We start from the raw sequence: 11,655 nt of genomic DNA, 5'->3' as shown, positions 1-11,655 counted from the left end.
CTACTAAATACAAAACAAACAAACAAACAAACAAAAAGACTTTATATATTTATATTCATTTAAGAAAAAAAAAAGGAAAAGGTAGAGAGCATGTGAAGAACACTACCTAAGGCTATCCTCCAGCCTGCACACTACCTAAGGCTATCCTCCGGCCTGCACACGCCTTTACCATGGACCTGTATGCACATAGACAAACACACATACACATATACACATCCACTCAAAACTCAAAACAAATCCTCATACTGGGTTTCAGATATACAGTATCTTAATTCAAGATAGAGAGATGCCCTGATCAGCTCTATTTTATTCCCATTCTTTTTGGGATTTTGTAACATGTTTATGACATAGTTTTTAGAACTACAATTTTATATACTTGTATGTTTTGTAATGATGAATAGGGACAGAAACACAAGCATTGACTTTTTTTGGTTGCATCAGTCTTTTTGGTTAACGTTGTCTGAGAATGAGTGTTATCATTTGGTATCACTTCCACAGCTCAAAATAGTTTTCTTCCACACCAGCAATAAGAAATATGTGTGCGTGTATCTATATTATAGTCCACAATATGGATATATGCATGCATATGTATATATACATATATAATTGATTCTCAAATCAAAAGAAAGAGAAGACAGAAGAAGCATATTTATATTATTCTGCTACTACTTAATTACATCTCTGGTGCCATGTGAATTTGCATATGTGTGAGTATGTATGTGAATATTATACAAGATCACTTGATTTCAGCATAAATGACTTCATCATTGCTTGTAAGGCAACTCAGAGAGCCAGAGATTCTCACAGATTTTGTTTATTTGAGAATATTGTGTTTCTATACATGATTCCCCACCCAATATCTCTTTGAAACAGACAATCACTATGCATTTTTTTGGCTGGCTTGGCATCTACTGTGTAAACTCACAGCATTCTTCTGCCTATTCTTCTCAAAGCAGGGGCTAAAGGTGTGCACCACCATACCCGTCTCTCTTCCTGATAAAACGATAGCTTTGCTACATGTAGCATTTTGGTTGGGAATTTTTTTTGAACACATTGAATAGGCTTTCTATGGCTTTGTGGCCTCTCTCCTCTGATTTCTAGTCATGTCACATAACATGTTGAATTAATCTTTTCTTTAAGATATTTAGTAATTCCCCCTTTCCTACAGAGTTGACGTGGATCTCTGTAGAAATCACAGGTCCTCCACAGTCTGTTCTACCCTGCTTGTCTTGGACACTTCCTCCTGGGGCTGGTATGCTCACCACCTTGAATGAATCACCTGCGGTTTCCCCCCACACTTACTGTCCATTCTTGCCCTGGTGTTTTCTCATCAATTGCTCTGTCTGCCTGGAAGTCATCTGCCCCCACCCACTCCTCCTGGCCTGACCCATTCCTGCCCCCACCCACTTCTACCTGGGAATCTCCCACATGGCTCTGGAAGGGGTGTAGTCTTCACTTCCCCCGGGCACTTTTTCTGACGCCTTTGCTAGACTGCCTGTTTCCTCCTTTATCTGGCTTCCTGAAAGTCATGCCGCCTCTGACAGTGGTGCTCTTGCATTTGAACTTCTGTTACTCATTTATCTATAGATCTACTAGGGCTCTAGGATGATTTCTGGGTACATATCAGGGGACAGGCATCTCACATTCTTCTTTTTTTCCCTCCTTTCTTTTTCAGTTTGGCAACTCTGTGAAGTTAAATATAGTTTCTGTCTCCATTTTGTAAATAAAGAAATGGAGAGCTAGCTTGCTCATTGCTGGTCAACCTGCTGTAGGAACTATGGCTCCCTTAAGGACTCCTGCTCACGTCTCTCGTTTATCTTGTGCTTGCTACACTGGGGATCGAACTCAGACCTCAGCCTTGCTCTAAGAACACTGAGGATTGAACTCAGGGGTTCACACTTGCTTGGTAGGGGAGCACTATTTCCTCAGTCCTGCTGCATACGCTCTTTGCTGGAAACTCTGTGGAGCAAGATTCCAGGAGAAAGCCTGGGATGTACTCATACCCAGTAGCTAGGTTTAATGAAGTGATTTGACAATAGGTTTTGTTTTATTTTTAAGACATTCACAAATAACATTAATTTTACTTTACTATTCTTACTTTTGCTACTTATTATTTTTTCTCTATCATAACTAACCATAAAAATCTTTAAATGAGAATATCTTCCAGTAGTACAAGCATCCAGAAAGGAGAATGTGGAAGATGTGTCTTTTTTGTAGCCGTGATGGTGCAGCTTACTGTACCGATAGCGTGTGTTCTCATTGCCAGTGTGAAGGGAAAGGGGGAGGGACCTGTGCATATGCAAATAACTCTGCATACATTCAGAAACCACCCATCGTAAAGAAGGATGATGGAGACCATGGCACTCCCACCGCAAGAAAACCCCTTGTACCATTATTCCTGTTGGTAAATTAATGAGATCACTTAATGGGAGAAATTAGCAACCCATGTTGTAAGGAACTCTCTGCATCTAGATTACTAAAGACTCTTCCGTAGTCTCATGGTATGGCTCAGCAGATAGAAGAACCTACAGCCAACCCTAGCAACGAGAGTTAAACCCCAAGACTCCCATGGTGGAAGGAGAGACGCTAGTCTGTCAAGTGTCCTTTGAGCTCCACATGGTGCCATTGCATGTGTGCCCTCCCAACAATACAAATTAAAAAAATCAATAAACAAACCAAAATGCAATAAAGAAACAACATATAAGGAAAGACCCTTCCTTAATAGACAGTCACAGAGATCTAGCCCGAAAGACTCAATGCTGTGTCTATCCAGGGCCATAGAGATCATTAAATCAGGGAAGCTCTTCTTCCCTAACCTCCAATTCAGAGAGAATTTGGGACCTCTGCTGTCACCAGACCTCTACTCACCCACATTTTTCCAAGCATTGAGGTGGGTGATAGACTAAAGGGAAGAGAGACTGTGAGACTGCAGGCAAGCCCTCTGAAGAGATTAGTGGAACACTGAGAAACTTGAACAAATCCTAAGGTGTACTTCTTTACCCTGCCCCATGCTCATACAGGTGTCTGTCCATTTGAGTCACTGAAAATCCACCATAGAGATCAGGTTACTCGGGGCTCTCCATGGCTGAGGAGAGTCAGAAGGGTCAACATCATTTGGATTTTCATGTAGTAGTAGTAGTAGTAGTAGTAGTAATAGTAATGAAATGTTATAAATTCATGAAATATTTATACTTCAAACGAGTTACTTTCTTTTGTCCAGATTGAGAGTGAAAATATCAGTCAGGTGGGAGAAGATATGAAAGATTTTTTTATGTCAAATTTCTTTTGCAAATTGTTATTTAAGAGAGATGACATAAAATGATGCCAGGTGAAGAGGCACACAGCTTTAATCAGAGCACTTTGGAGGCAGAGGCAGACAGAATGGCAGAATTGGAGGCCAGCCTGGTCTACAAAGCCTGTTCCAGGATAGCCAGGGCAACGCAGAGAAACACACTGTCTCAAAAAACCAAAATGGTGGTGAGAGAGAGAGAGAAAGAGAGAGAGAGAGAGAGAGAGAGAGAGAGAGAGAGAGAGAGAGAGAGAGAGAGAGAGAGAGAGAGAGAGAGAGAGAGAAAGAGAGGGATTGGAAACATAAACTGAAGTGAAAGCTGGTACTCTTCCTCAGGCCCTACCATGGACACAAGGTATTTGTTAAAGCCACTGTCTTAGAACCTGTTTTACTTCTTGTTTGACATTTGTGAAAATGAACTACAGCAAGGAGAGAATGGAAGTGAGGTGCAGAGGCTGAGGTGGTCTTTGAGGGTGCTTGGCAGAGAGCCCCAATCAGTTCTCAGTACCAGTCAAAAGACAGACCTCAGCAGGTAGCTGTGGTATGGCCCTGTGTGCAGTGATTGGATGCCAGGTCAGGCGTTATGCTGATCTGCTCATTATGGACTCCTGAAGGACAGCCATGGGGTTTGTCTAATTTAGGTAGAACAATTTCTCTGTAAGACTTTTCCTTTAAGCAAAACTCTCCTTCAAAGAGGGTCACATTTGAGACCACCTCCATTTTTACCCCCAATTACAAACATTTCTAAGGTCTATTTTATGTAATGGTGTAGTCTGTTCCCACTCAGTTGTTTCTATAAGATAGTGATGAACCCCGAGACACCATCTCCACTCCTTCAGGCCACTGGATCAATGAGTTCACTGAAATCTTAGTGAGTCCTAAAGACAATCAACTGGCTGACTCTACAGTTCTGTATCTTAGAGACCACCCTGTGGCCAGGAGGTCAGCAGGCTTATTGCCAAGTCACTTGTCTTAGTTTTTGCAAAAGATTTTTTTCCTTCCCATCAAATGCATGCAGAACATAGAAGGAGTGAAGTGCGCACCTGTAGTATTCCTCTCCCACAAAGAAAAGGGTCTTCTGAGGCTCCTTGAGGTAGACGGCAGCATCTATTTGTTGCACATGCCTTGGGAACCCGAAGTCATAAATTGTCCGAGGAGGACCTTGCATCTGGAATCCTCGAGTGACCCAATAGTGAGGACCTGGAAACAAAGGTTAGAGTCTACAACAGTTCTGTAACACTCACTAATACATTCCACTCATGAAGATCTCTATTCTGGACAGGGAATGGGGCTCTTTCCCCATTCCCTGTGGATTTAAATATCTAGTTACTCAATTAGAATAGTAATAGACTTCAAACTTCCCTGAGGCAAGCCTACATTTCTACCTTGGGGAAGTGGTAATATTGACACAATTGTGTCTTCTTTATTTTTTTTCAGCATATCTTTTGTTTATTATCTCCTCTCACTTCATATGTGTGTGAGGAAGAGGGGACAAGTAACAGGTAATGAGGGCGCTTTTCCCTTAAGTTGACAACCATTTGCCCAGGAAAATAGTGAAGCCTAATAGCTGTGCTTTCTGGGTAACTTTTGTGGCTATCTATTGCTGAGTCATATGTTCAAGAGTGGTGCCATTCTGATCACTTCGCAGATGAGAAATGGAGTCTTACGGCAGTTGAGTAATGTCTCAGAGGCAGTCAGAGTGAAAGGCTGAAGTGAGACACTGCATTCCTGAGGGGCTGTCATTGGAAACCACAGGAGGCTGTGCCCCAACAGCTGTTCTAAGCATGATTCTGTAGCAGGATATCAGTTAACATTAAAGGCTCTCACTGGAGTGTGTCATGCTGTTCTACAAGAGAGGCCAGGGACTGATTTTAAGCTCCCTAGCTCCAGTCATATAATGTGGCGCCCACTAAACTCAAAGGCTGGCCCTGGAGACAGTTGATGGGCACTGCCATTTCTTCCATGGTTACAACAGTCCTGAGCAACACTTAGTGTCCAGCAGAACCCCACTGCAATATTACCAGAGTTATACAGGCATGGCACCAAGGCACTGGCATTTCTTTCCTTAAGAGATACGTAAGTACCTTTGAAGAAGAAAGCAATGCCTTTTTCAGCCACTTCATAAGCCGCATCCACATTGGACATGAGCTGGGGAAAGGAGCTGGTGATGGTGTTGGGCCTAATCCCTGCTGGCAAGTGTACCCGCCTTCTCCAGAAAATCCTATTGGGTGGGCCAAAAAAAGCCAACAGCAAGCATTGGTTTAGTTCTTAAATTGCAGAGATTAAAATGATACTATAAGCCACATGGCAGAGAACATTGTGAAATTCCCAGAACCACTTGCCATGTTTATAGAGTGACACATTATTATTATTATTATTATTATTATTATTATTATTATCATTATCATTATTATTATTATTCATACAGGGTCTCATAAATCTAAATTGTCTTCAAACTCATTGAGGATGACTTTAAACTTCTGGTGCTTGGCTTTCCACTCCTGTGCGATGGCTTTCAGGGGTGAGCTATCATGACTGGTTTTTAGGTTTTAACCTTATAAACAGTTTCTTCTTATTTTTCATTGCATTGTGCCTCTGAGACTTCACTCCATTTTTTATTATTCATTCCAGTATTCAAAACATAGATGGGTAGAGTAGTGGGATAGCCATTAAACATACATGCTCGGGTCCAAAGATCACTACATGCAAATTTCTCTTTCCTATACTACTCTGGTTGTTTCCAAAATTAAAATCACAAAAAGAAACCGAAAAATGACCTAATTTCTAAACAAAAATTAAATTCTACTTGTCGTCTAAAATCATAGATTACTGGAGATTCTCACAGGTATTAGAATCTTAATTTTCATATTGTACCAGTCTTAATTTAAATTATGGCAGATATTGTGAGAACTAAATTGAAGCAAAGAACTCATTCTAATTCAAAATTTGTGCCACCGGGACATAAAATTTGATGTTGTCTGGTGACAATGTTGATTGTCATAGCTAAGGCTGGGAAGCGCCCTCAGAATTAGGAGTAGCCAATGTTGCTGACATAGTGTGGCTTGCAGATTATTTCGCCCCAAGATGGGAAGCATGGTTTTAAACAGCCTATTACAAATGTCCATTTCCATGCAGTGTTATACTCTACCTAGCGCTACCTTTTCTTGAAAACTTTTCACAAACTAGTGGGGGAAGAAAACTTATGTTTGATAGATAATAAAACAACAGAACATAATTTCAGCAGATTAAAGCAAAAGATGAATTAGAATTAAACAAAGAACTCAAAATGTAATCTCCCTGAGTTGAGACTTATTGGCAAAAGTCAGGCCCAGGACATACAGGAACTACGTAATGAAGCAGATGGATACCCGCAGTCCATAATCTAACCTCTGATAAGGAAAGAAAACAGCAGAACTCGATAGGACCGACTAGCTGATAAGATATTTACTGCCACTGTCTGTCTTTGTGTGCTTGGTAGCTAAGTCTGTGCAGCACATAATCAAGACTCAATAAACATTTGTTGGCTGATGCAGGGAGGTTGAACAGAACGTATTTGATCAGTAAATTTCATAGTTTATGAGATTTCCATTTTCTATTACTAGAACTCTAACTCATTCATTCCAATTGAGATGACTTTACTGATAACCTCCTTGGCCTGTGCTCTGTGTTTGTTCTGGGACTCTTGGGGTGCAATCAGGACCATGCCTTACCCATCTTTTTATCTTGGGGCTTAGCATAGTGCCTGCTACCTCTGATCCATGTTGTATAACTGTTCTTCTACTTCTTCTTCTTCCTCCTTTTTCTTGTATTTCTTCTTCCTCCTCCTTCTCCTTCTCCTTCTTCTTTGGCTGGGAACTGAATTCTGGATCATGCTAAGTAATAGAGCTACCTTCAGCCTGAATATGTTTTCTTAAAATTTCCCCCATGTATGACCCTTTTAGTTCTGAGAAAAATGTAAACAACCCAGTATATAGGCATATAAAATAACAAATTAAACATTTGCTGGTGATAAATCACAGAATTTTGTCTTAGTTTTAAATTTCTTTGGGATAGATATAAATTTTGACCATTTATTAAAACAAATTTGCCTTCTAATGAGCTGCTTGTTTGTCTAACATAGACCAGACCAAAGTTATATGAATTTAATACTTCCATAGGAGGAAAATATTAACAATCTCTGTTTTCCATAAACCATTGTAAAAGTAGAAAGCTTTGCACATACAGTAATAACACAGAAGTCCATAACATACAATATCTGTGTGGAGGTATCAGGCAGCATCCATAGGCATTGCATGCTGCAACAGCATACCCAGAAGAAGCCGTGCATGTTGTGTGATCAGAAGCAAGGCTGTGGTGAAATTACACAACACCACATGGGTCAACCATGCTAGATATGCCTGGGTGTCATTACATGCTTGATTTTTTTTAAATAAAATTTTGGCCACTGCTTGCTCAGAAACTTTTTACCGTTGACAGGCTTTAGCTTGCTTGCATTGCCCATCATATGGAGTATTGTGACCATCTTCATTCCACACCTGCCTAGGCAGATCCCTGTGTTTCTCTTTCAGGAGATGCCTTCATCCCATTTCACGGACAGTCACAGCAATCCAGTTCAAGCTGCATAGGAGCTTTGTCTTCTGTCCACACTACCCATGCCGTCCCTGACTCCGCTTCTCTGGTCCTTTCCCTATTTTCAGGAAGGAGAGGTGCTTTTTTCTCCTCTTTTGGATGCTCCTGGTTGCTGACTATTCTTGTGGGATCAGGGAGTGTGGTACAAAGAGAGAAAGAGGACACAGAAGACATGTAGACATGACCTGTCAGATCCCTGGGAATAAACCAGGAGAAGTTAGGAAACAGCTATCAGAAGCGCGTTAAGTGATTGCTAAAAACCACTAGTTTCAGTAAGAAAGAACCGGGGAACTTAACAGAGCAGAAGAGGGAAGAAAGTCCAGAGTCCATCCTGGAGGTGTGGCCGTGCTTTGGGGTGCTCTCATGGTCAAGACACTTGCCAGATTGGAGCCAAGGCCTAAGACCTTTGAAAATCTGCTCTGTACTTGCAGTAAAAAACATTCTATAGAGCAAAAACCAAGGAAAAAGGAGTTAAAAGTTATGCACTCAGAAAGGAAGGGGAAGTGCTAGGGAAATACTCTGGTCTAGCCACCCTAGAGGAAACCGATCCTCCGAGAACTGTACATCCTTAGGACTGTGAGAGCCAAAGTTATGGTTTAAGTTTCAATCACTATGCTTAAGAGATCTATGAAACAAAAATGCCTCTGAGCTGTAAGCCCTTGCCCAAGGACAGGTACTTCCTGAGATGTTTGAGGCTATTGTGGAGATAACACGACACATGTTTTCACTTCCCTAAACAAATTTGTTTGATCTAACTACACTACATATCCTTGGTCACATGTGGGCTGGAAGTGGATGGGCAGGAAATACATCTGGATATATCTTGCCCCTGATTGGATGTAGGCAGGAGGTAATGATTGTCCCTGATGGGACCTGATGGGAAATGGTGGCGAATTCTGGGTTTTGCCTTTTTAAAACCCCTGCAAACCCAAAATGACCCAGGGCCATTTTCTGGGAACCCACAGATGGACCTAGCCAGATGGTTCAATCAATCTGGCCAGTATTTAAAGCTTGCTTCAAATTTGGCTTTAGTGGTCTTATTTTCAACAAATGAGATTAACAAGGCCCCAGAGCAGTTGCCACTGGACTATGTTAGAAACCTGGCCAGGCAAACAGCCTCTAGATAGCCAGGAGGAAGCTGAGGAAGAGCCATCAAATATTTAGTGAGGTGGAAATTTGGTCAGAGCTGAGGTGCGACCAGTCCAACTTGGGAAAGACTGCCCAGGGACTGGACCAGAACTCTCGGCCTGACCTGTGTACAGCTGCCTAGAGGCATGAACATCCACCATGAGACCTGGGGAACACTGGGGAACCTGAGAGCTGGGATGGATTTAGGGTATCTGATTGTATTTCTGTCCCTCTTTTTCTTCTTGTTCCATCTCTACTCAGGGCTGCCTCATTTTCTCCGACCGTGTCCTTATTACCCACTTCTCTGCCACCTGGGCACAGTCACCAGTCCTTCTATGCCTTCTCCCTGTCTACTCTCTAGTTAATTTCCTAGCACACACAGGATCATTGGTGCTTCCTTAGTTCCTGCACACAGGATCATTGGTGCTCCCTTAGTTCCTGCACACAGGATCATTGGTGCTCCTTTACTTCCTGCACACAGGATCATTGGTGCTCCCTTACTTCCCACACACATTATCATTGGTGCTCCCTTACTTCCCGCACACAGGATCATTGGTGCTCCCTTTCTTCCTAAAACGATTGGTGTCCTAAAATGATTGATGTTGATGGAGTTGCTGCTTTTCACTTTACCTTTACTGTATTTTCAAAATCAGGTTAGCCTTTGATAATGATCATTCTGCAGACAGACGTTCACCCTCAGAGCAGTATTGGGGCTTGAACCTGCTGCCCAGAGCACATGGGTTGAAGGTCTGACTACTACGCTGGACTCTCAGGCTAGCAGAGAAAAGTAAACTTCAATTCATTACAACTAGCCCCTCTTAAACATTGTGAACACATCCCCTAAAAGAATAAGGGGGTGGCAGGTTAAAAAAGTTCTTTATAAACTCTGATAGGTACCTATGGTTATTTGTATTAATTTTAAAAAGATACATTGTTACTCTATAAAGTTATTAATTGATGTTATATAAGATTTAAAAAAATTGCATGATCTGAGGAGAAACCAGAGTGTTACTATGTAAGTTTTAAATACATGTTTACCAGTACAGGTAAGGTTTCTTCTAAACATGCTCCTGAAAACTTTGAATTACATGCCACCACATTGTTGTATTGGAAGGCATTCATTTTGGGGTTCACTAACCAGTTGCTTCAGAGATCAGGAAATCAAGCATGCATTGTCTAGTTCACTGAAGCCAAGAAAGTGGTGCTTATAAAACTCAAACCTGGGTAGATGTGGGGAGTGGTGTGGGTTAAAAGTAGTCAGGACTATACATAGCTTTAAGCATTTACACCCATGTGAGGAGCAAGGGGACACGTTTGTATAAGCCACAACCCAAGAAGACAAAGGAGTGCACATCCCCACTCAGAACAGAGAGCTCACAAGTGACACAGAGTCATCTGTCATTTTGTCTGGATTCTTAATCCATCAAAACTAATCTAAGCTAGGACTCCACCACCTGATCTCTTCTAATGCAGTAACCTTCAGAGCTTGGGGCTGGAGAGATGGCTCAGTGGTGTAAAGTACTGACTGCTTTTCTGCAGGATCTGGGTTCAATTCCCAGTACCCACATGGAGATTCACAACCTTTTATAACTCCAGTTCCAGAGGATCTGAGCTTCTTCTACTACCAGACATGCAAGTGATGCCCAACTATACATTCAGGCATACACAAAGAAAAAGAAAAGGAAGCACTCCAGACAGAGTATGCAGGAGAACAGCTTTCTTCTGGGGTAGGCATGCTTTCCTCCATTCCACAGAATCCTGGGAAACATGATTTCAAATATAGGATCTAATGGCAGTAGTTCCTGATTTTGTCTTTCCTTCCTATAGCATTTTGCATTTCTTTTTCTCCACTGGCTCCTTGTCCTGTCTTTCAAACATCTTTGAAATTCCCCCATTGCCTCTTCTAGCTGTTATGTTAATTTCCCCTTTTAATTAATATGGTTCATAGGTGGATAATCTACATTTACCATTTCCATTTCTCACTATGTACTCTGTGACATCCACCCTTGTCCCTTCTCCCACCTCATCCTCAGTTAACCCTTGCCTTGTGTCACAGGCTGTCATGCCTAGTCCTTACTGTGCCTTGGGACCATTGTCTTCCAGTTTTACTTGGTTTACTTTTAGGTGGAATGCAAGTTGCTAAAGCCAAAATGGAGTCATTTATGGCAGGCTTGAGGTAAAACAGAACTGTGTGATTGTGATAGCTTAGGCCAGTGTCTGAGCTAACAAGTATTTCAGAGCTAGGCATGTTAGTACATGTCTATGATGGCAGTAATCCCTGTACTCAAGAGAACTGTTTGAGCTCAGGACTTTGAGACTGGTTTGGATAACACAAAAGCCCATCTCAAAAATAAAAAAATAAAAAAAAAGGGAAAAATCAACAAAACAGAACTACCTCAAGAATTATAGGGGTGAATTTAGTGCCCTTATAAAAAGAGATACAAAGGGTAGATGAGATGGCTCAGTGGGCAAAGATACTTGACACCAAGCATGATAATCTGAGTTTAAGCCCCAAAACCCATACTCTGGAAGATGAAAGTCAACCTTCACAAGTAGTCCTTTGACATCCACAGGCACATATGCACCTATACATTAGAAATCAGTAATAA

The 11,655-nt window shown here is 41.6% G+C and overlaps 1 protein-coding gene across 1 annotated transcript in view; it reads right to left on the bottom strand.

The window, feature by feature from the left end:
• Window positions 1-11,655, bottom strand: part of Mmp20 (matrix metallopeptidase 20) — a 45,167-nt gene that overhangs the window by 14,211 nt on the left and 19,301 nt on the right. Inside the window, exons 7-8 of the mRNA XM_031343035.1 lie at window positions 5,374-5,510; window positions 4,333-4,489 (exon numbers count right to left, since the gene is read on the bottom strand). Of these exons, the coding sequence (XP_031198895.1) occupies window positions 4,333-4,489; window positions 5,374-5,510 (294 nt within the window). The remainder of the gene's footprint in view (window positions 1-4,332; window positions 4,490-5,373; window positions 5,511-11,655) is intronic.

The sequence above is a fragment of the Mastomys coucha genome, unplaced genomic scaffold (assembly GCF_008632895.1).
Source record: "Mastomys coucha isolate ucsf_1 unplaced genomic scaffold, UCSF_Mcou_1 pScaffold23, whole genome shotgun sequence".
NCBI lineage: Eukaryota > Metazoa > Chordata > Mammalia > Rodentia > Muridae > Mastomys > Mastomys coucha.
This window is presented reverse-complemented; position numbering and strand designations above follow the sequence as displayed.